At 35.4% G+C, this 25,654-nt stretch overlaps 3 protein-coding genes across 4 annotated transcripts; 2 read left to right on the top strand and 1 right to left on the bottom strand.

Annotated features, from left to right (window-relative positions):
* Positions 3,141 to 6,029, top strand: LOC18778838 (transcription factor bHLH123). Its single transcript, XM_007212957.2, has 7 exons — positions 3,141 to 3,615; positions 3,818 to 4,418; positions 4,603 to 4,710; positions 4,838 to 4,903; positions 5,109 to 5,174; positions 5,256 to 5,306; positions 5,445 to 6,029. Exons 1-7 carry the CDS (start codon positions 3,299 to 3,301, stop codon positions 5,595 to 5,597), a joined length of 1,362 nt encoding a protein of 453 aa, XP_007213019.1. The 5' UTR covers positions 3,141 to 3,298; the 3' UTR covers positions 5,598 to 6,029.
* LOC18781420 (probable NAD(P)H dehydrogenase (quinone) FQR1-like 1) lies at positions 9,310 to 13,266 on the bottom strand. Its single transcript, XM_007212007.2, has 4 exons — positions 13,105 to 13,266; positions 11,068 to 11,161; positions 9,968 to 10,230; positions 9,310 to 9,871 (listed from the first exon to the last, which is right to left on the bottom strand). Exons 1-4 carry the CDS (start codon positions 13,125 to 13,127, stop codon positions 9,640 to 9,642), a joined length of 612 nt encoding a protein of 203 aa, XP_007212069.1. The 5' UTR covers positions 13,128 to 13,266; the 3' UTR covers positions 9,310 to 9,639.
* On the top strand, positions 21,102 to 25,352 carry LOC18780382 (G-type lectin S-receptor-like serine/threonine-protein kinase At4g27290). 2 transcript variants are annotated; one of them, XM_020561514.1, is made up of 8 exons: positions 21,102 to 22,121; positions 22,378 to 22,488; positions 23,195 to 23,352; positions 23,444 to 23,654; positions 23,792 to 24,029; positions 24,110 to 24,260; positions 24,339 to 24,748; positions 24,841 to 25,352. In XM_020561514.1, exons 1-7 carry the CDS (start codon positions 21,194 to 21,196, stop codon positions 24,675 to 24,677), a joined length of 2,136 nt encoding a protein of 711 aa, XP_020417103.1. In that variant the 5' UTR covers positions 21,102 to 21,193; the 3' UTR covers positions 24,678 to 24,748; positions 24,841 to 25,352. The 2 variants fall into 2 exon arrangements, with proteins under 2 accessions (XP_020417103.1, XP_020417102.1); XM_020561513.1 differs by having other exon boundaries at positions 22,372 to 22,488.

Below are 25,654 nucleotides of genomic sequence, written 5' to 3'. Positions count from 1 at the left end.
ATGAATTATGTAAATTCTTCGTTTTAGTAATCGCCCTTGCTAAATTAAGAATTTCTAAAGAACGAGTCGTGCGTGATTGATTAACTGAAGCTCTTCAATTAAACTGTAAATATGAGCAATATTGACAATCAATTCAACAAACTTTCACAAATTTGGTCCTTACAATATGATTTCATCATGTCCCATTTGTTAACCCTAAAACCATGATACCACTTTCAAGTAGTTCATGTCCCATTTGCACCACTTGTTTGATCACCATGTTGATATGTACAGTTTAATTTTGTCTCTCCTTCACACACAAACACACAGAGACAAAAACAAAAAACAAAAAACAAAAAACAAAACGAGGAGTGAGTTTAATGTGATGATTAAGATTAGGGGGATATTTTTTTTGGTGATGAAGACGAGATGGAGGGAGGTGGGTGCATATTATGTGTCATGTGTGTGTTTGGGTAGGCCAAATGATTAGGATGGGAGAAGAATATACAATCCGGTCACTTTCAGGGCTCTGACTCTTAGGGTGGCTGGAATTTTGAAAAAGTAGGTCCCATGTGTCTTCGCACGCTTGCACGCCTCCTGGCCCCCACTCGTTGACTCTGGTTTCCGAAAGTCATAATAATATTAAAAATCTAATCTAATCCCCCACCCCCTGCCGCCTCTTCATCCCCGCGGCCGGCCCTTGTTTTTAGTCAAAATTTAACATGTTTTCATCATATGTGCATTACACGTCAATTTTAGAAATAATTATCTAATTCACTAACTTGGAAAATAGAATTATGATATGTGAATAAATTAAATACTACTACAAGTAATTACAAAGTAAATTGATAGTTTATTACCGATATTGGAAGATTTGTGAGGTTTAAATCTTCCTCCTCACCATTGGCGAACAAAGCAAATTGATTTAATTTTGTTTAATTAAAAATATTTTAACGAAGACTTAGTTAATATATTGGATTATTAGTATGTAATTATGTACATAATTAAGATCACTAGCACTCTCAATATTAAACTTCCTCCCAAATATAATAATTAATCAATAATTTTTAATTTTTATTTTGAAAAAATAGATTTCACAAAATATGAATGTTTGAATTCTATATAATTATTAAATTAAATCCCAACAAAAAAGAAAAAAAAATCTGCAATAATAGCTTAAGTGGTTAATAATAGTTTGTATTTAGTAAAAATATTATATTTTTAAAATGTAAAATTCATAATTAAATTTCTGAAAAATTGACATTATGAAGAAAAAACATATCGAGCATAGAAATTTAACTACACAAATCAATTTCCAAATTTCATTGGCCAAGATTTATATGGAAGTCAACTTGCATGATCTTACGCTTGACTATAGTTAAAATAATCAACTTAAAACACACGCAAACATTGTATTCCAGTTCCAACGGAAGTCATAAAATAATGGTAAATAATTCTACAAAAGTAATTCCACGATAAGAAATGGAATTCGTCATATTAAATGAGTCAGTTTTCCACAAAATAACTTACTTAATTAGCAGTGATCACTAGGTAAACTGTGGACTTCTCAAGCCATAATCTTCAGCTGATGCGACAGTTTGACCCCCTACTGCTAACAAATTTGCTTGCCAATCCTTCGTCAGTAGAAAATTAATACAAAATTAAGTAAAAAGTCAGACGTGTTTTTTGGGTTGAATTGAAAATTCCTTTTTATTAAACAAATATAGATATATAACAAGTTATGTAAAACTTATGTGTAGACAAATACCACCTTTGCTCATATCTTCCGGTAGGCAAATTTTGTGGCCGAAGCTCTGGCGGATCATCTCCCTCCTGCTGCTTCTAGAGCAGTTTTTTTGGGACTACTTGTTTGTGAGTTGCCCTCGTGATTTTGCTTTGTGAACTCTTTATTTCCTTGTCATAAAATAGGGGTCACTCTCACTCCTCTTCTTTTTCTCTCTGTGATTAGGACTTATTTGATAATGTTTACATTTTTCTATTTCTAGTTAAAAACGAGAAAGAAGTGAGAAAGATAAGCAGAAAGATATGGACAACACAAAACGAAAAAGTAAGATGAAAAGAAAAAGTATCTTGTAATTCTCCTATCGTTTGTGTAAAAAAACAGTTATTATTATTCTTGATTATTGGGTTTTAGTTCTCACTATTCTTCCTTCTTCTCTTTAATTAAAAGGAGTGGAAAAGTATAATCAAACGGGCCCGAAGTAAATTACAGCAAAGCCTTACTTTTTGTTTACATAGTTTAAAGAGGTGATTAGGATGATTGTAGGTTAAAAGTGGTATGGATCCGTCCAAACCCAGAAGGCCTTTCTTTATTTCAGCAAAAGCAAGCACTCTCTAGGTGAAGCTTTATAGCTCAGAGGGGTTTTGCTTAAATAATTATGGACCATCAAATCCTAGAAGGCTGGAATGGAACTATTTGCTCATTAGCCAATGGTGCATCAGGACGAGGTGGTCGATCAATATGTACCTATGAATGTACGGGCTAGTACATAAGAAAAAAGCTTCATTTTTTTTTTAAATATGATTGATATGTGGGTAAAAATCATTACCCACCACTATTAATTCTCACTTAATACGGTACATATATGTAGTGGTACTTCGGTTTGTGCTATTATACTGATGCTGATGCTGGTACCTCTTTTTGTGGTACCACTATTGTGGATGATAATAACAAGGCCTTGCGAGAACAATTCATGCTTATTTATTTATCTCTTCGTGTTAAGTTACGGGTCAATATGAAGAGATATTGAGGGAGAAATGAATTCGAACACAAGATTTCAGTTGCATGCAAGAGTAATCGTTCTTAATTATTTGAGCTACAAGTTCCTTCCTACGATATTGTTTTATTGCACAATATATCTCGTAATTATCACTGGATGTAAGAACATCGCTGGACATATGAAAACTTTTTAGTACAAAAAAAGAAAATAATTTGAAAATTTGAAAATTTTAAATACATAAAGCAATAAAAGACAAAAGAAAATAATGAAAAAGAAATTGGAATTGAAATTGTCCTTTCGTTTGTCTAATCACCCCCTGAAATGTCAACCACATTCCGGTTACTTCTTTCATTCCTTCACCCAAACGGTTGAACTTCACCTAATAAAAATATATATAAATACTGAGATGCAGCGAGCCGCTTTTCATCATCATTTTATGAGACCACAGCAGCACAGCTTTGTAGATTCCACAGAGAGCGGTAGAGTCCAAGAGGTTGAAGACAACTCCCCCAAAAGAACACTCTAGCAGTCTACCAACTGTTCAATTAATTTGGTTTTCTGCACCAAGCTTAAGAGCCATGGCAGATGAATTTCAGACCACTGGGAACTGGTGGGATTCATCATCAAGAACCCGGTTCGAGACCGGGACATCACCGCCAGCTTCAACCCTCAATAGCTTGGGAAGCTTTGGATGGCAACCAGACATGGTTGACATCAAGGCAAGGTCTTCTATGGATTCCGGGTCTGTTTCGGGTACTTCTTCAATGGTCTTCCATGGTGCTCACAAGCTGGAAGAAGGCCCTGACTCCGCCACGGGAAGCGGCGGAGACCCCAGCTTGCATATGATGGGTTTAGGGCTTTCCTCCCAGGCGACAGATTGGAACCATGCCTTATTGTAAGTCCAAGATTATTTCTATTTTATTTTTTCGGATATGAACAATTATATATATACAACTTGATCATGGTCATGAATATATAAAAGTTAAAACCCTATAAGGGAATTAATCCTTCACTTTTTTTTTTCAACTATAAATCTTTCTATATATGTTTTCATGAAATTTAAATGTGAATTTGTGTGATTTGATGTGTATAAACAGTCGTGGGGAGAAGGCGGAGACCAGTTTCCGTTCAATACTACAAGAAAACATGAATTCTAACACAAACTTTCATCAAGAAAATGACCAACAGCTCCAATGGAGGGACAAGTTGTTTGCTGGTGGTTGTGGAGACTCTTCTAACAACGAGTTTAAGCAAATGAACCGGGGTTTCTCTTTAGATCAAACGCAGTTTAGTCCTCAGTACAGCTCCGGCGACAGCACGGTGACGTGCCAAGGCTTGCCTTCTAGCTTTCAGATGGATTCAGGAGCAGCTTTGTATGGAAGCCCCTCAACCATATTGCAAGGACTATTGGGGCCTCATCATGATAATCAGCAGCCTAACTCAGCCCCTATGAATTTTCCTTATCAAGCAAATTATGGGGTAAACTCTAGTGATCAGCTATTGCCGCCTTGGTCTAAAGTGCCTCAATTTCTAAGAACATCACCCCCAAAACAACCTCCTCAAAGCCATTTACAATTTTCTAATAATGCTACCTTCTGGAATGCACCTCATGAGGCCGCCATGAAAGATGTCCGCCCGAGCTTTTTCCCATCGTTGCAGCCGCAGTATCCCACGGCACGATTCGAAGAAAAACCCAAGGTAATTATATTGTTAGAGAAAACCACTGGATCCTTAAAGTTTAAGCTGTTAAGGAATGGGCCAACATTGTATATCGTAGCTTACAATTCTAGGATTACTGAGTTTCTTCTTCATGATCATGATTAGGGTTTTGATTACCACGATTGAAGTTTATTTAACAATATCTAAATATTGGGTTGAACAGAATATATCTGAAGTTCAGGAATCGGGTGCAGTGGGGAAGAAAAGTGGGAGTGAAACAGCAACCAAAAGGCCTCGGAATGAAACCTCATCACCCTTGCCAGCTTTTAAGGTACAATAAGACCAATAAGTCTTTCTCTTTCCATTTATTTATTTTTTGGTGACAAGAGAATGAGTTGTGTTTATAAGCTTTTTCTTTTATCATAGACATAGATGAGAACTTGTAGCTTTGGTTGTAGGTGAGGAAAGAGAAGATGGGGGACAGAATCACTGCCCTCCAACAATTGGTTTCACCTTTCGGAAAGGTAAATTTAGCTCCTAAACGCTATCTATCTCCTTTACTTTCACAAAGAGCTAGCTATACGTATAGCTAGTAGAGTGAGATACCATTCTCTTTCTCAATTCAAAAAGAGCACTTTCCTCTTTCTTTCATTTTTTTCCTTTTTTTTTGAAAGGAAACAAAATTGCCTGTGTTATATGATGATTTTAAATCATGTTTTGTTGTGTCAGACTGATACAGCCTCAGTGCTCTCTGAAGCCATTGAATATATCAAGTTTCTCCACGAACAAGTTAATGTAAGTGCCATAAACAATGCAAGCCATTTCCTATGGCACAAACAAATATATGCTAATTTATGTCTTCCCTTATAATATCAGGTTTTAAGCACCCCATACATGAAAAGTGGAGCTGCCATACAACACCAGCAGGTGTGTAACATATGCTCCTTCCTCTGCTATTCAAAAAAATAATACCCGTATGCTGATTCCAATGCCTGCGATTGGTACTACTTAATTTTTTTTGTTTATAAATAATTAATTTGCTGATTTTTTATTTTGTTTATGCAGAATTCTGATAAATCTAAGGACCCAGATCAAGGTCCGAAGCAAGATCTTAGAAGCCGAGGACTGTGTTTGGTACCGGTTTCGAGCACATTCCCGGTCACACATGGGACAACAGTTGATTTTTGGACGCCTACATTTGGAGGAACTTTCAGATAGAGCAAAGTGGAAATGGTGGAAATATATGTGTATGTGTCTTGTCAAAACCCTAGCCAAGTTGGGAACGATAAGACGAATGAAAAAAAGCAGAGAGGAAACAGAGATATGCCCACATATGTGATCTGGTCCGGGATGGAAAAGAAGTGATAAAACTGGTGAGGGGGCATAGAAAAGGCAGTGAGGACCCTCTAAAGAACATGACATTGTTGGGTCAGCTACAGGCAAAATGATGCAGGTTTGGCCATATTGGGACCAATTGGGAGCATATTAATTGTTGTAATAATTGAAGAATTATATGATTAGAGGTGGATTAAGAATAAGAACAGATGCTGATTAGAGCTGATTAGTTTTAGAGCAAAATTAATTTCTTGTTAATTATAACAGCTGATTTTAATAGAAAGATAAAGGAGCTTTTATTCCTTGTTGCTGGCACTACCTTTATTAGTTTAACACAAAAAAGAAAGATGGAGAAAATTTGGAAGGAATAATTGGATTTTAGAATAGGAGTGAGTGTGAGTGAGTTTGTGTGGGGATGGCATTTGATTGGAGATCTCACTTTTGGATTTGTTTATGTGCTGGGAATATGTTAGTGGAAGTCAGAAGATGGCCCACACCTCCTCCTTTTTCAAGTTTATTTCCTTTTTTTTTTTTTATTTATTGGATTTCTTTTTGTTTTTTAAATTAGGAAATTGTAATATGTTTTTTTTATTTTATTTTAAAGATGCTATGGGTCATGATCTGTGCTTTTCGAATGGTCACATTGAGGGGCTTCCATTGGAAGGTACAGAGAGGCCAAAGCTTTCTTCTTTCTCCATCCATAGACATATTTTCTATCCTGGCTATGGTCTTCTGGAAATTATGAATGGTCCCCTCCTTCTCCTTGCATCTTATGTAGTGGGCTTTAAAATTATTATTATTGTTCCTTTTTTTTTTTTTTTTGAGATTGTCATCGGCTTATATGTATCATGATGTTTTATAAGTATATATTTCTAAATGGAATAAATAAACATACTAAGACGTAAACCAAACATAATAATAATTTTTTAACTAAGATTATGCTCTTGTTTTTGATCGTCACGTTTGAATTGTGCATTGACTATTCTAGTTATCCATCTATTACACATCTTATGAGATTTGTTCAATACAATATATTTTCCTTAAAAAAAAAAAAAAAAAAAACTTGTAAGTGCATATTTCTCCTCATTTGAATGAAGTGAGCAATGTTAGTTTTACTACATGGCACAAATCCGAAAATGAGACAATTTCTAGCATGAGTAATTAATTAATCTCGTGTTAACGTTGAACACGAGTAACTTGCTTTTGACACAAGAAACCTATTATCGTTTTAAATTTTTTTAAAAAATTTCTTGGCTTTGATATTTATGAATATATCGTTATAGAATTAGAGGTTTTTCCTCTTAGTTTTGCTACCATTTGGATATGGTAAGCTGTTATTGTTCTTGTTTTAAGTGTGTAACACGACAGTAATGATTGGACTAACTAGGCATGATTGATTGAGTTTTTTTTTTTTTTTTGGCTAAAAACTAGCCATGATTCGATGTCCTATTTATTTTATTTGAGAAGAAAAAAAAGAAATAAGGTTGAGGATAAATGAGTACAAGGATGATCACTTCAGGACAGCTTACCAGAAGACAAGAATATTTTTACAGGGAACTTTTACGAATAACCCAAGTTCTGAAAAGATAAATGGCCCCGGGCCGTTACACATACCATAATAATGTAGAAATGATAAGAAATTACCCAAAGAATTCACGAAAGTTTAAAATATAATACTTGGTTTTGCTGAAAGATTGCAATGCTAATATCGATGATAAGAATAATTTGTGAGTAATTTGTCACAATGGAAGTGGGATCAAAGGAATAACTTTTGTAAATGACCTTTTCAAACATCTGATTAGTTATCAAAACTTTAAAATTAGATCTATTTGATTGGGATAATCTTGGCACCTACTTTACCTTGGGATTGGCACCTTGTGATTGAGTACTCTACTAAATTGAATTACAAAAGAACCATTGAATGATTTAGGTTAAATTGTAAATTAAAAAGAACCATTGAATGATCTAGGTTAAAGTGTAAATTAAAACTTAGACAATGTCGTCAATAGAGTCTACCACAGTAGAAATGGCATTGACTTGCAGACTAATGATCTGAGGTTCGAATTTTATGGCACCTTAATAGTGTGTGTATAAGAAAACTTTTAGAAAAACCGTATCTTTTAAAAATTCATCTAGTAACATCAACTTTAGTGAGAAACATAAGCAAACAAATGTGATCATCGCATAAAAAAAAATTCTAAGCAATGATCATTATCATTCATGCTACTATAGCCTATGTGATAATGTGAGATATTGTAGTATCTTATAGCTTACTTTACCAGCTACTAAATTTTGTCTTCTCTTAGAAGTTAATTACCAGTTCTTAAATATTGTAGCTTTCCGTTGTCTTATTACTAATGCCAGCGGTGAGAGTCTCTTTCTTGGTAACTACTTTTATCCCATAACAATCATTTCTCTGTTAGAACTTAGCAGTCATTGTTTATTAGCATTGAAGCTTTACTTCTTCTTCAAGAGTAAGAAATGCATCAGCAGTGATGCATGCTCTCCACGTCTTGCATACGTACATGAGAGGGGGACGGAAATATTGCTGCTCAAGTTTCAAATCTTCTAATCCGTGAACCAAACGAGCTCTTGATACCAACATAGTTAGATTCTTTCTGCTTGGGCTAAACACAATTCTTACAGTTGCAAAAGGTCCTCACTAAACGAGTAGGAGGACAAAAGGTCTAGAGATTGAGTCTTTACCAGCCAAATGTGAGGTTATCTCACTAGCTGCAGAAGCCAATATGAATGAATGGCCACAATTACAAGGCTTTCCTATGGATATTATACAAGTTCAATCAACCAACTAATCTTGTTTCAACATGAACATGCAATGGATATGAGAAAGGTTTGGGATATATTTGGAATAAGATTGGGCTAAAAACTTTATAAAAAACTAGACCGATAGGATTGGTTTGGTCGTGGAAAATACCAAACCCAAGATAGCCCAACATGAAGAAACCTTGTTGAATATGATCATGTAATGTTTTGGTATTGTCACTATATCTAAGGGTTTTTTTTTTTTTGGTTTTGAATATATCTAAGCTTTTAGGTTGTATTGATTGCAGGTCAGTTTTCTGTTAGCCGTTGTTAGCTGGATGATCTGTTAGGTCTGGTTTATGGGCCTGTTTTGTCGGTTTAGTCTGATTTCCTTTGTTTCTTTAAGGCTCTTTTGTTTTGGCTCTTCTGTTGAGCTTTGCCCTTTGTATTTTTCTGTAGGGCTTTACCTTTTGTATCTTTCTTCGGTTAATATATTCTTCACTCCTCTGTGTTTTTCTTAATACTGTTTTGTTGGGCCATATCTTCGTTTACCATTTTCGAAAAGAAAACGGAAACCAAATTCAGAAACTCAATAACTTACAAACTCACACATGAAAGGACTAGGCAACTGCAAAGCATGCAAGTTATTTGATAGCAGAGGGGCCAAAATCCTCATATATATATATAGGTCAATGTTGCCACTAGAATGAGATGTCCCTGAACAAGGTCCAAGAAGAAAAAAAAAACAGAAACAGAAGTTGCAGATGTCGTCCACCATCGAGATCAACCGTAAATAACACAACCAGAACACTTTATGAGGAAACTTGAAAAATCAATCAAATAACATGGTCCTGATCTTATTGTGCATATCCTGCCCAAATTTGAAGCATTCCATCCCTTTTACATTGTTGAGAGTAGTAATTACACAGATTGATTAATGATGAGAAAAAAGTAAAGCAAAAGGCAAACGTTCACAGGCTAGTATCATGAGCAAACTAAAGCTTTTCATTGTGAATAATAATTGTATTGCATAAAAACACATAGAAAACATATAACAGATAAAGCAAGAATTATACTTGCAGACAAATAGAAATGGAAACTGAAATTGTAGGGAGAAAGAATTGATCAGGCTTTCTCTTTGAGTATCTTTGTGCACGTAGTATTAAGCAGCTCCCTTGAGCTTCTTTGTGATGGTGGCAATATACTTCCCTTGGTGGAATGCTTGCTCCAGCTCAAGCTGAGTTGGCTGTCTTGATCCATCCCCAGCAAAAGTTCCGGCACCATAAGGACTTCCACCTTTGATATTCTCCATTTCAAACATGCCAGCTCCAAATGTGTATCCAATGGGTACAAAGATCATTCCATGATGAACCAGCTGAGTGATGGCGGTCAATCTATAAAAGTCACAATATCATTACTATCTCCAACTAAGATACAGACACATTTTTTTAAAGTTCTTTTAGTTGATTAGATGTGACATCAAAACTTACGCAGTGGTCTCTTGTCCACCACCTTGAGATCCAGTGCTGTAAAAGATCCCAGCAGGTTTGCCAGCAAGCTGTTGTGTTCTCCATAAACCGCCAGTTGCGTCCAAAAATGCTTTAAATTGAGCAGCCATCATACCAAATCTTGTTGGAAAGCCAAAAATGAATCCATCTGCATCAGCAAGTTCATTTGGCGAGATGATTGCTACATCACTCTTTGGTGGTGCACTCATTTTCCCAAGCACGTCCTCTGACAGTGTCTCAGGGACCTGTTTCATAAGTCCATTTTACTCAGTCTTATTGTGCATTCATGTTCAGCAGATTTAGAAGACCAGTTAATCATGAAATAGAAGAGAATCAGCTCTAATTGAACCCCAAAAAAAAAGAAAAGGAAAACTCTCCCGTACTAAGAACCAGGATCTTCATATCTATGCAAACAAATGAGCAAACTAAAATCATGATTTCTCAGAGGCACGAACAAAATTAAAAATAAAACTAGAGAAAACTACACGGTACACACAGGTATTGCCAATCTTGAAGCTATAATATAATAATTAGCACACCTGGCACGATGTTGTTGAGGCAGAATGAAGAAAGAGAGAGAGTAAGTAAGAAAAATACAAAAGCTTATGATGGTGAACAATATACAAGTTCATCAAATATAGACAAGCAACCCTGATACTCGGACAATCAGTCAAGGAGAAGCATTCAACTTTTCAACAGAACAGAAGGGCACTGATCTGACAATTCTAAGAGAGCATATGAAATCTCTAGCACTGATGGCAATGGGGGATTTAAATGATGGTCAGCTTTAAAGTTCAAAACTAGGCCTTGGGAAATAATTGTCATGACTATTGAGTGCTGACTAACCATCAAGCAAGGTGACAACCTTGAAATCTTAGTAATAGGGCTAGGTTTAACGTTTTCAATCATCTTGTGTTTACACTCCCTTATGCAAAAAGATAAGTTTGATGTTTTTCTACAATGGCTTGTTGCTCAAAATAAACGTTCTCACTTTTAAAGCTCAAGCTCAAATTAAACACGGGCTGAAATTTCATGAAATGTTACAGATCGCAATACATGGATCAAAGAAAATGCACACTCACCTGCCATAGGGTGGCTTCTACACCTTCAACAGATGAAGCTCCTTTTTTAATTTCTTCTGCTAGTCTCCCTACATGCCCGTACATGGAGTAGTACCTGTAAAATCAACAAACGATTTTGATAAGGAGGTTTGTTTTTATGTAGAAGAAATATAACAGCATCCTTGAGAATCAATTGAATGTAAAGCTTACTGTTTTTCTTTTTAAAAATTCTTTCTATGGGTTAAGAAAAGAGAGAGATCAAGTGAAAACATATCAATGCATGAATGTGCAACTGTGACCGACTTACATTCAGTCCCCAACTCACCATCCTTCTTTACAAATTACTGGGAATAATATTTTTCACAAAAGCAACCTCGAATTGAAATGCTGGATTCTGTCAGCGTTTCCATAGCCAATTATTTCATTATTTCACTAAACAGAAATTCTTCCAAATTTTCAGATATATTGTCACAATTTTGAGAATCTTAATATGCATTCATATCCATCCATATTCAGATATGAAGCTTGATCCTCCGTAATGAGGAAATTCTAAGTTCGCCGTAAAACTATTCAACCAACTCCAACAGTAGTCTAAAACCATTACATGCCCCACTAGTTACTAAGTTATGATACAACTACCTCCAGAATCAAGATCAACTATCTTGGACACACTATGCGCCAACCCACAGGCATGTGACTAAGTTCATGTCGCAACAAAACAAAAACTCATAAGGTTTTAAAATCAACCATAGAAGCCCCCACACAATCAAGAAGGATGTGGATTGACATGTGCCTTTAACTACATAAGAAGCTGTAAGCATTAATGCAGGAACTTTCCATTTAATAGAAAATGTTGAGAATAGCTGTATGTACTCTTACTAACAACCTATTTCCAAACAAACTTGCAATGCCATTTTCTTTTTTAATTTTTGAGACATTAAATGGGGCATAGGAAGAACTACCCAAGCATAAAATAATTGCAAGTACATATTGAGGTTCTACTAAGACAAAAGAAACTAAATGTGTAAAGAAACATGAATTGAGTCCAGAAATAATTCGGGAAGGGAATGATGCAGCCAATCAAGCACACCACAAAATGTGAGAAAGTAGCTTCATAAGTTCCATTAGGAATTCTGTACTACACCTATCACTGCACTCCATGCATAACCATCAAAACAGATTAAAGCAGTTTTGTACAATCATGGAAATGACACCAACTGAAGTGACTTTGCTTCTCTTACTAAAATTTCAATCAACACTGACTGTAGTGACTTTCAGAGAAATGCCAATCAACTCTGCCTTTCCCTTCAATCCCCTCTCTTATTCGCCGTTTGCTTTTACTTGATTTAATTTTCCTACCTTTCAATTCCTAGCCCAAGTGGTTTCCAGACTCACAAATTCCACAACAGGATGAACACATTAAACAAAAATTTTTCTCCATTAAATCGTTATAAAACCACACTATGGCCATAAGCAAAACACAATCATCATAGTTTTCTACAGCACAAAATCAGATCTTGGGGGTAATCCAACCCTCTTCTACATGGATCAATGGAAGAAAACCAACAGTCATTCTGTTATATCTCACTTATATTGATGCAATAGTGTAATTCACATAAAGAAATAACCTAAACACAGAAAATTATCAGAGATGCATAAATTTCCCAATTCTAAACACAGAAAGCCACAGCCTCTGCCTCACCATCACAAAAATCTTCCTAAAAATATAATTTTCAAAAACAAAAATATAAAGATTCAATCTTCAAACCTTTGTTAACTATCAAGAAATACCCAATTCAATAAAAAGTGCAAAACACAAAGATCCAACAAAGATAAATCAATTTCTTTCCTTCTACTTCAAAATTTCGACCAACCATATTCAGATAAAGCAGCAACTAACTTAAATTTTTAATAGCTTGAAGCTCTAACAGACTAAAAATGATCATTACCCAAGTAAGAAAAAATCAAAACAAAAGGCCCGATCATAGAAGAACACATTCGCAGTTCATAGTAAATTAGAATTGAAAACAAAAGTAGAAGCAAAGAATTGGTACGTACACAATATACACTTTGGTAGCCATGAATGCAGTCCTCCGGAGTCGGTGATTTTACTATTTGCTGTGGTTTGTGAGCTAAACGTAGGGAACGTTGAAGATTTTGATTGCAGCACTAGTGGAAGAGCCAGAGCCCATTTTATAGTTGAATATCGGATTAGTTTTAAGTGTTTTTTAATCTCATGGTGGCTGATTGTTTTGATTAATTTGCTGACCCGGATAAACGGTGCCGTTTCTATCTGAATTTTGTTTGAAAAAAAAAAAAAATCAAACTTGTGATCCTTTGGGGATATTGGGCTCAAGAAAATTTGCTCTCTATTTTTGTTTTTTCCTTTTATTTTCCTTGTTATCACTAGAAAAAAAAAATAAGAAAAGAAATAATGATGATGCTAGAGTGGTGTCATGCTCATCATCATGATCGTTTCAAGCAAAGGCTCTAGAAAGATGTCATTTTCTTGAGGATTTTAATTAGTATTCCACTTATTTATTGACTTTTGTAATTAGTTTTGGCTTATTGGAGGGAATATATAAGAGGAGAAGACAAAGGGAAAATGTTGATATGTGAGGTGAAGTGATATGTGGGGTGTGCTTAAGCATTAGAGGTTGATTTCATTATTAGTACTTTTTATGAACTAATTTTGATTATTAAATAACATGACCAAGTGAACGACGTCGTTAACATATGAAAAAAATTTAAATTAAACAGATGATATATACTTTGTAGACTCAAATTTAAATATAAAGAAATCAAACTTAGTGCCCTGACCAACTAATCTAACTTGCATTTTCAATTACATTTTTACCTTATTTAAGTATTATATGGAAAAGGAAGTTAATGGCCAAAAAAAGACAAAGGAAGTTGATGGCATATGACTTTTACAAAAATAATGGGGACAAAAAGGATGATGACGTATCAGACGCTGCATGCTGACCCAAACTAGCGAAATCACTGAAATTACAGAAGTAACCTACCTACCTACCAACTCCAATCTGTTAATTAAGAATTAATTAATTAATTAATTAATTTATTCAAGGTTACATACAGTACAGGTCATACCAAGTTGGCATGCCTTTGACCCAAAAAAAAAAAAAAAAAAGGTTGGTATGCCGGATAATTAAAAAAGAAAATCATTTCATTAAGATTTGTCAAACTTGGAAGGAAAGACCTTAAATTTATATGTGAAAGTCTGTGCCCCAAAATTCTAGATTCAATGGCTGCAATTGAGTTTGTAACTTCAATGATGAAATAATGACTCACTCATTTGTCATCTTTGTTAAGATAAGAGCTAGTTTCATTTTCCTCTAATAAAGCTTAAAAGACTTACAATGAAGGTTAAGTATCTAATAAAATCACTCATTGAATCTCTCAACATTATTAACCCTTTTATATTCACCAAAAATCGCATTTTAGCACCATTTTTATTTATTTCTCAAATAAGTTCATCCGAATCGAGAGACATATTTGTTGAGTAGACTTACGCTATCTATTTTTCAAGTCTTTATCAATAAATCACTCTTGAAAATATTATACAAACTATTAATTAAATTTTTTTTTTTAGAAGAAAAGTGATTTTGTTTATAATCCAATAATTTCATACAAAAGTTAGCATGAGAGCAATAGTTTCATTCATAATCAATTTTTCATATGAAAGTTTGTGCACCAAAATTCTAAATTCAATGGCGGCAATGGAGTTTGTAACTTGAATGATGAAATAGTGACTCACTCATTTGTCATCATTGTTAAGAACTAGTTTCATATCGGTTGAGCTAATAAAGGTTAATAGACTTATAATGAAGGTTAAGTATCTAATAAAATCACGGTTAAAATATGGTTCGCCCCCTAAATTATACCATAATTATCAATTTACTCTCTAAGTTTTTTTGGCTAAATTAAGGACTTCAACTATATAAAAATGGTCAATTGGGGACTTACTGTCAATTTTTTGAATCTCCATCCAAATTTCCGTATATTTAAGGAGTAAATTCATAATTTTAAAGAAAAAATAATAATTAAAATATATTAAAAATTTTCAGAAGAAAAAAAAACCCCACCTCCATCAACCATACGACCATTGACGCCCACCCAGCCACCTCCTCCCCCGACGACAACTCACCAGCCACCTCCAGCACAACCCCTACCCCTCTCTATGATGCACGTCGCCTACCAACCCAACACCACCCTCAATCCACCTCCCCCCCTCCCAGCCCCTTTATGTCTCTCGACATTATTAAACTTGTTATATTCACCAAAAATTACATTTTAGCATTAATTTATTTATTTCTCTAATAAATTTATTTGAGAGACACATTTGTTGAGTAGACTTATGTTATTTATTCTTTAAGTCCTTATCAACAAATAACTCTTGCAAAAAAATAAGACAAACCCTTAATCATTAAACATATAAATGTGATAGAAATTAAATAAACAAAAAATTTTGTAGAAGAAAAAAAAAATTCCTAAAATGAAATAGTTTTCTATTAGGTAATTTTGTATAAAAATAATCTTTGAGAGAACATTTAAAACACCAATTATTTAATCATTAAATAATATTACATAGTGGGTCCTAGAAAGAACTCCTCAAATATGAAGCACCTTATTTTTATTATTATCTAAGTCCATGATAAGGGTGTTGTAGGAAATATATTTTGGTCAAGAAAATCCAACTTCCAGCTGTTTTTTAAAAATGTCAAAATTGCATATCCCCAAATCCCAATTGGTTCAAAGCCATGGCATGCAGTCTGCCAAAGCGGTTGATTAATCTCGTCAGGTCAAAGGCAGGCTTCACATGAATTTTAGTGCCTCCCCTTGTGCTCATGATGATGTATGGCTGCTCCTTTGAAGTTGAATTAAATAACGAATTTCCTTAAATTCCTCCCATAAAATAAATCAAGTGAAAGCAAGTTGTATATAAAACACAAAGCCGGCAGTTGATTAATACCAATTCTCAATTTCTTTTGCCTTTTGTTTTGTGCCAATTTTTTTACTCTCAATTTTTGAAGGCATAAATGCTAAAATCCTCCGTGTTTTAATCGGTCAAATTGAAAACACAGGGACTAAATTGACCAACGTACTAAAACACATAGACTATTTTAGGATTTAAGCCATTTTGAACTTAACTTGATAAAAACTCAAGCTGGAAGGAGAAATCTCAAACTTCATACCCAGTCAAGCTATTATTGGTAATTTCTGAGTCAATTAAACGGAAGAAACAAAATGCAATGTAAATTTTTTATAAACATATTGGAGAAAGCAACTGGGGAATTGATCGAGTCCAAGTATTTCATTTGTTTGGCATCGACCATTCCATTATACTTTTGTAAAAAGCAGAATTTGTAGTCATCCATGAACATATCTCAACTCTGATGGGCTTCTCTTGCCCTACAAACAAAACTAACTTTTCAAACATTGATGAGAAAAAGCAAACATGGGTTTCCCTTAGATTATCAGAAACATTCATGCCTCTTTTTATTATCATTATTATTCATAATTCCTTGAATAGGTCCACCAGTAAATAAAAAAGAAGAAGAAGAAATTGGCTTTTGCTTCAAGAATTCTGAACCTTGTCCCATAATGTTGTAGGGGAGGGCAGCTCACCTTCCTTGTCCTCAAAGTTACATATTTTTACTCTTAAATCATTTGGGTTCAATCATCCACAGCAATTAGCAGCAGCTTAAAAGCACTTAGAACAGGTATTGGACAGAAGCTGTGACCACATGTCCAAGCTACCTCAAATTGACATGACAAGCTTTTTTGGAACAAAGACATATGATATGATATGTATGAAAAGCTTTTGTCCATCACAATGATATCCCTTACAGCCACAGGTAAGTCCTGGATAAGCTTCTCTGCTGCACTTTTTCCAGTCTCTTGACCAACTTTCTCTGAAGCTCATGATCATTTTGCATCCATGATCCATCCAATTTCAATAGAAAGTGTATTTCTAATTAAGGGGATTAACAGCTTTAAATGAGTTAATCATTTGGAGTTACCATAATTGTCTTTGGAAATATGGGGTACCATATGTAACAGATCACAAGTATTTGCTATTGTCTAGCAGTAAAACAATAATTTCATTCTAACGGGTCCAGTCTAGTGAAAAAGGGCCTTGACTTGCAGACCAGTGGTCTCGAGTTCGCTCTTGCTTGATGAGGAATCTACTTAGAGAGAGACCTTTTTCCTATCAAGAAACTAAACCAGGTTATTTCAACAGTATCCATACCTAAACCAAGCCCCCCTAGCAATTCCACAGATTAATTTAGACAACAACTTTAGAAGATTGACATTTTTTCAAATTAAGGATTGTTAATTTCTCTAACTTGATTAAATGTTTAAGGTTTTGTGGCAATGGATCAAACCAAATATGAAGGATTCAAGGCCTTTGATGGGCATATATTCATAAATCAGCATTTTCTATTACCTTACAAGATTTTGATCCTCAAGTTCGGCTATCAGAATAAGTTCATTCCTGAGCTCATTCTGTATACAAAGTCGTTTTCAGTTTGGGCTTTATTTATTGTTCTTATTTAGCATTCCAATGATCTCTAATAAAAGAAATGGCCCAGCTTCACATAGATTCAAATTGAGAAGAGAACCCAACTATTTTATCTGGATCAATCATATTATTTGACCATTTCTAATGGGCACCTCTTTTAGACCATTCCTACCAGATTTATATTGATAACAGTAACCAGAGTTGTTATAACAAGTATGTATGCATGAACTCTATACTTCAACAAGGGTCTCTGAAATATATGTTTTGCAGAGGCGTTCAGTTCAGAGTGGTTACTTACTTTTTAGACCAAACTTATTAATAAGTAAACTCAACATTTTTTTTACAAAATACAAACGATATTCTATTATTTATATAATCTAAAAGACGGGACGGAGGATTTCAACTCGGATGTAGAGTGGGGAGTACATCCGCTCTAATCAACTAGGCTAAGCCCATATCTTCGTAAACTCAACATTTTGATAAATAATGAAAGCATATATGATTCATGATAGCATGGGTTGGTGTTCTTGGGCTTTAGCAATGAGGCTTAATTCTAGTCTAGTCCAGCCTAGGCCGATCCCACAACCTTGTTCAAGCACGAAAGAGTCAAGGCCCAAGCTCGACCCAAAAACAAAAATTACGGGCCCAAAGTAATCTAAATGGAGGACCAACATTTTTAAATTTTTTTTTTTTGGTGATGAAGAAGGGGGGAAAGCCCCGGAAACAAAAAATCAACTAGCCAACACTAATCATCTGAGGCTTCACAGCCCGCAACAAATCATCAATAAGGATAGAACTAATCCAAACCGGAGCTTCATCAAAATAGCAAACCCCCAAATCCATATTCAGACTCCAATTAGCCAAACAATCTGCAGCAACATTCTTTCCCCTATAAACATGAGTAAGCGCTCAACAGATTCAAACTTACTCATCAAAGCAACACAACTTGCAATCACCCCAGCAAAAGGAGGACCAACACTTGAGTAGAGTGTTCTCTAATCTTTCAATGCGACAAAAGAACACTCAGAGAAATTTCAACTCAAACACCTCAAACTCTAACACATACCAATTTCTTTAAATTCATCAGCAAAGTGCAGCAGAGATGAGGCTTTTGCTTTCATGGTATATCATTGAACTTCAAATGTACATGTCCATTCAACCAATAATGTGTACTAGCATCCAGCAATTTCAAGCCAACAAATTTGAGAAACACATCTACATCTCTGTCTTGGCAGCTCAACGATTTAAGTAACAATGTATCAGAAAGACAGTCAAATTAAGCTATGCCACAAATACCTGTCTGAATTGTCATATTTTTCATCTCTTAGTACTAGATTTCCAGAATCTAAAAGCTGCATAATTGGAGTTTGGACAACTTTTGTTTGGTTTGCTGGCCAAACAACTGCGTATTTTTCTGGGCAATAACATCAGTTGCACTCAAGAGTTGAGGCAAGAAAGATCTCCATTGCTTTCTTGTTTTTTGGGGGGTCTTTTCTGCTTAGAAGTCAATTAAAGACATGATGAATGAAACATCTAGAAGGGCATGTAAAGAAACCCCGATGCACGAGTTGTTGACTTGAGTGACCATTCTATAAATGAAAATTCGGTTAGGTGATGACAACACAAAACGGGTACGTTAAGTTATCCACACTTAAATACATTAAACATTGTTATCAAGATGTTAAATTCAGAGAGACGGTTGGGTAAGGGGTAGAGGTAAACATGGGCTAGCGACTCACTACTAACGACACCGATATTGTTCCCAACTTAATCACCTATAAAGCCCAGTAGGTTTGAGGTTTTATCACAAAAGACCTCGGTAATATTAGTAGTGGAACCATTTTTATTATATCTTATATTTTATTTAATCAAGTTTCCGATATGAGACTTATATTCTTCAACACAAGAAAGATACATTCACTATATACCTATCTAAAATACACTATTTATTTATTTATTTATTACAGTCCTGATCTCTTGGACTACAGGGGTCCAAGAAATTTGTGGTCACTCACCATTGGATGTAAATTCAACGGTTCATTCACTCTTGCACTCATTTTAAAAAACTTTTTTCAACCATTGGATTAATATCCAACGGTGGGTGACCACAATCTCTTAGACTCCTGTGGTCCAAGAGATCGGGATTGTTATTATATGTAATTCATGCACAAAGGCCATCAATAACAATAGCCAGTTAAAAAAAAAAAAAAGCACTATTTTTTTAGTTTATCTACAAATCATGCTTTGATAACATAATACATGAGAGCATTCAACTCAAAATTAATTGACAATAAATAAAAATACGATATTAATGAATGTTGACTATCGTGTCGAGTTCCTTTTTATTGAACAACACAATACACTGGTCATCAATGAGATGTGAATCTAAGACATCCTCCACAAAATCTGGTTATTAGGAATTTTGAAGGTAAGCAATAAATGAGGAAACCAAAATGAGGGCAAACCTCAACAAGAGTACAAACACAAGGCATGCAATTTCCAACAAAACATAAGAAACAAAAGCCAAAGACCCCAAACAACTTATACAAGAGGCAATGTTGACCTGTGTGGGGGTTGTGTATCCCCTCCTTTGTGATTATGATGGTGTGGTCTCTGTTCTCTTTATAGTGACGATAGCTTTATTTTGTAATTTGTTTTGATTTCATGACGGGAAAGATTATTGTACTAGACTCTGCTGATTCTAGTCTAATCTTCTTGTATTTGTGGTGCTTTGTTCCTGTATGTAGTCTTTTCAACTTCTGTATTCTTTGTTTGTTTCTCTCCTATTTTTAGAATTTAAATAAACAGTGATTGATTCGGAAAAACAAAGACAACAAAGCCAAACCAATCACTAAAACACCAGAACAGACCATAGTAATTGATGATTGATTTCATGGGAATGACTGATAAAATCTTTCCACAAGCCAGTTGGCAAAAGTTATAACTACCACCACGAAATATATATTTTTCTTTCTTGTTTTTTGCCCAATCTTCAAAGAAATGAAGAGACTTTCTTTGAATTGGATAAAAAGCCAGTGGAAACACCATGACATTCATGTTTCATGGACGTCTATGACAGCAACATGTCACCTAATTTCCTTAAGATAATTGAACACATTCGACTATTTTCTATTTTTAACAAAGACAAATCTTTTGAATCGATGCCAAATGACGTATTTTCAATGACAACGTATATTTGGAAGCCACATGATCATCGAATCCTGATGGACCACAGCTGTTGGATACAGACCATAAAAAACCTATCATTTTCCTCCTGTTCTGACACGTGCCACTGACAAAATTCAATTTAAGGTGACAAGGGCACCTGCCCTTTGTTTCATCTTAAATTCAAAGGACAACCAGAATAATTACACTTGTCACATGCTTTGATGCCCCAAATCCAATTGTAGCGAAACTAGTGGGGCCCAAAAATGGACCAGAAAAGTCACCTGGCTTATGGTTCATGGTCTCTGGTTCACTCCATCAAAATCTAATCTAATATTTTTATTTTTGATTCGACAAAATGTAATCAAATCCGGAACTTTGTAAAATTTGCGTAGTAGTCGTTAGAAGTTAGCGGTCGGCAGTAGGCATAAAACCATGACCATTCCTTGTTTCATGTTCATTGGAATTTATGTGTCTGTCTCTTTCTTCACAACCTCATATGCAGCTGATGCCATAACTCAATCCCAAACCCTTAGAGATGGCAAAACCTTGGTTTCCAAACATGGCAGCTTTCAGTTGGGTTTTTTCAGTCCAACTGCAAGTGACACCAAGAACCGCTTCTTGGGGATTTGGTGCAAGAATTCATCAGTCTCATCAGCCACAACTGTTACTTGGGTTGCAAATCAGCACAACCCCATCAATGGTTCATCAGGCCTTCTGATGATCAACAGCTCCGGAAATGTTGTCCTTCTAAGTCAAAATAGCACTGTTGTTTGGTCAATAGCTTTGTCCAAGCAAACCCCGAATCCCATTTTGCAGCTCTTGGATTCTGGCAATCTTGTCCTAAGAGAAGCCCGAGATGGGAATTCAAGGAACTACTTGTGGCAAAGCTTGCGGTGGGACGAGAAGGCCGGTCTTTACCGGAGTCTATTGGCTTCGAGTTCAAGTGACATCTGTGACAATTATGGCCGTTGTGGCCCCTATGGAATGTGTGACATTAGCAACTCAGAAGTTTGCAGCTGTTTAAAAGGGTTTCAACCCAAAGATCCTGGAAATTGGAAGTATGCAGACAACTCAGGAGGTTGTGAGCGTATTACACCATTCGTGTGCCAAAATGGAGACGGGTTTGAGAAATATGGTGGGGTGAAGCTGCCAGATACAACACATTCTTGGGTCAACCAAAGTATGAGCCTCAAAGAATGCAGGGCAAGTTGCTTGAACAGCTGTTCTTGTACGGCTTATGCAATCTCTAATGTCAAAGGGGGCAGTAGCTGCACTATCTGGTTTGGTGATCTTATCAGCCTTAGGAAGCTTCTTGATGAAGGGCAGGATCTATATGTTCGAATGCCTGCTTCGGAATCAGGTGTGTGATTTAATCTTTTAACTTTATGTGTGCCATTTTAGTAATCATTTTTGTTTAGCCTAGGGCCTAAATAATTATGTAAACTTCTCTTGTTTTGCTAGTTCTTGTATCAGTTGTTTTGTATTGCCTGATGAATCCATTAGCTGCTCTAAAAACTTTGATTATGTCCCCTGCTTTATAGTTCCCGTATATTTAGTTGATGCTGTGATATAACTCTAGTTGCTTTGCCCTTTTGAAATAACCTATGAAGACACAGACCGTCCGCGTAAGACGAAGATAATAGTGATAGCTGTAGCCGCAGTGTCCATTGTTTCCGGGACGTTCTTAGCTGTCTATTGTATTCACAGAAGGAGGAGAAAGCTCAAAGGTAATATTCTTCTCTAAAACATATTCCCATTAGTCCATATCATCTTTTTGTTCCCAATTGGTACATTAAAGAGACTCTGCCTACATTCTGCAATGGAATATCCCGAACAAGAGGTGCTTTGATGTGTTCTCATTTAATCTCAACTTCTAATGCTTTAGCAAAAGTATTAATAAATATTGTCACCAACTGAAGAAAATTTTTACATTGCACATAATGATAATAAAATTCCTCAGGAATGCTATGAGACAGGGCTTAATTCAAGTCTGGAAGTTCCATTGCAATTGTAACTGAAGCTCTTGTTTTAACACTAGAATGAATTCAACAAAAGTTGCAAAGTTAAAGGGAACATCTGTCGACGTGAGTATATTAACTTATCTGCACTAAAACCAGAACAAGAATAAGACTTAAGGAAATAAAGAAGATTGATGAAATCAAATGAGCAGCACAGGCCTTAGTATATATTTCATATTGATAGAGCCGAGAAAAATCATTTAACTACCAATTGAGGAAGATGCTTGATGTAGGGTAAGAAGAAGGCAAAAGATTCACTGGATCTGTATTTTCATTAAGGGTCAATTGACATGTAATAAGTTTACATGTATCAAGTCAATTCCTTCAACGCTTTTCGATTTTATTTAAGAGTCTATTACTGATTTATTGTACCTGATGAGAAGCTGATCTTCTTTGTTTTTATTCTTTGTGTTAGAGAAACTGCGGAAAGATGGAATGATGGGTCAGAACAATGAAGGACAGAAGGAAGACCTGGAGCTACCATCCTTTAGCTTGCCAACATTAATCACAGCCACTGATAACTTTTCGTTCAACATGAAGCTTGGAGAAGGTGGTTTTGGATCCGTGTACAAGGTAAATTTCTAATTTTGTGATCCCGTAAATATCAATGAAGCAGTTGTTTTGTTCAAAACTTCATAATGCTTTTGCTAAAGAGAATTTTCAGGGTAGACTAGTAGATGGGCAAGAGATTGCAGTGAAGAGGCTCTCCCAAAGTTCTAGGCAAGGAATCGCCGAATTCAAAAATGAAGTTATACTAATAGCCAAGCTTCAGCACCGAAATCTTGTAAAGCTTCTTGGCTACTGCATTCAGGGAGAAGAAAGATTGCTCATTTATGAATATATGCCCAACAAAAGCTTGGACTTCTACATTTTTGGTATGGATCCTTTGTAACTTACTAATACTGTTGGAATTAGATATTGCACTACAAACATCGTACTTTTGGTTCTAAGACGCTTGAATTTGTACTTCTGAGAATTCAAATTAGAGTGACATGAATTAAAACTTTGCCAGATCAAAATCAAGGTAGACTGTTAGATTGGTCTCAACGCTTCCCCATTATCTGTGGGATTGCAAGGGGTCTTCTCTATCTGCATCAAGATTCCAGACTGAGGATTATTCATAGAGATCTTAAAGCAAGCAATGTGTTACTTGATAAAGAGATGAACCCAAAAATCTCAGACTTTGGCATGGCTAGAATATTTGGAGGAGATCAGACTGAAGGAGTTACAAAGAAAGTTGTTGGAACCTAGTAAGTATCCTATGCATCTCTGCCTATTATCTACTACTTTCTGAATCATTAAAGTTTTTGTTTCTTGTGACATACTGCAGTGGTTATATGGCACCAGAATACGCCATTGATGGTCAATTCTCCGTAAAATCCGATGTTTTTAGCTTTGGTGTTTTATTGTTGGAGACACTAAGTGGAAAGAGAAGTAGAGGGTTTTATGATCGAAATCACAACCTCAACCTCATTGGACATGTAAGTATCAACTATTGAGTTTCTTATTTTACTTGTGTTTCATTTTGTGACTGTCAAACATGTTATATGTGCCTTTAGGCATGGCGATTATGGAAAGAGGGAAGGTCCTTAGAGATGATTGATAAATGCTTAAGTGATTCGTGCACTCTCTCAGAAGTCTTGCGTTGCATACATGTTAGTCTTTTATGTGTGCAACAGCTTCCTGAAGACAGGCCAACCATGTCAACTGTGGTTCTGATGTTAGGTGGTGAGAGCGCCTTGCCTCAACCCAAAAAACCAGCTTTCTTTTTAGGAAAACATCCATCCTCCGAAGCAGGTTCTTCTTCAAGTAAGAACCAAACGTCCTCAACTTTCGGTGTGAGAAACGAAACATCTTCAACTAATGAATCTTCGATAACAGTGTTGGAGCCTCGATAAGATTCGCTAATTTTACATCTAGTACCATGCTAATTTTGTTTGATCTGAAGGAACTATCTGATTTATACAAGGTATAATTCAATTCATATCCTCATTTTGTACTCCATAAGTATAAGCAAAGAATTTGAACTCAAAGTAACAATGTAACCTGATGTTCAAACAGGCAGCCTGATTTTTTGTTGACAGACAGCTTCAAGATAGAAAGATGGGAATTCAGGGATCTATTTGTGACAGAGCTTTGACTATCCCTCTGAGACATTTTTACCAGGAAATTGAATGAAGCTTGGCAGCTGGAGCTTAAAAAGACAGGTCTTGACTCTTGACCAATTACTTCCTTGTGCTCTACACGAGAAATGTGGCAAACTCAAACTTGAAATGTCTTTGCTTTGCTTCGGTGCCAAGAATGCTATGACCATTATGACCCTTTAGGTGCGTTTGGAAATTGTATCATGGGCTTCTTCAAGCATGTACCCAAACATTTGTTTTGTTTTGTTTTCTGTTTTTTTGTTTTTGTTTTAATTTGTCACAATGTAGTTTGTTTTGATTAGTATTTGATTTTATTCCCATGATGATTCCAATGCTTCATTACATTAAATAGAGGTCATGATGTATGTCATGTTATATAACAATCATAAACTCTTAAGACACAAGAAAAAATAATTATTTCCACTTTGTCAAGGTGTTTTCTATAATTTTTATAGCAGCAAAAAACATTTTTTTTTAAATTTTTTTTTTTTTGGTTGCCGAAATTAGGAAGGAGGAGAGGGGAAAACTCACACACACGAGTGGGAATTGAACCCACGATCACCTGGAAGCACGCCAAAAACCTGGACCAATCTAACTAACACTCAATTGGTTAATAGCAACTAAACTTTATAAAGCTGAAGTTGCAGCATGCATAAATATTTGGTTGCCAACCCAGATAATTTATATATTTTTAAATCAGAAAAAGGAAACAAATAAAATTTAATAGTAAG

Source organism: Prunus persica, chromosome G4, assembly GCF_000346465.2.
Source record: "Prunus persica cultivar Lovell chromosome G4, Prunus_persica_NCBIv2, whole genome shotgun sequence".
NCBI lineage: Eukaryota > Viridiplantae > Streptophyta > Magnoliopsida > Rosales > Rosaceae > Prunus > Prunus persica.
This window is presented reverse-complemented; position numbering and strand designations above follow the sequence as displayed.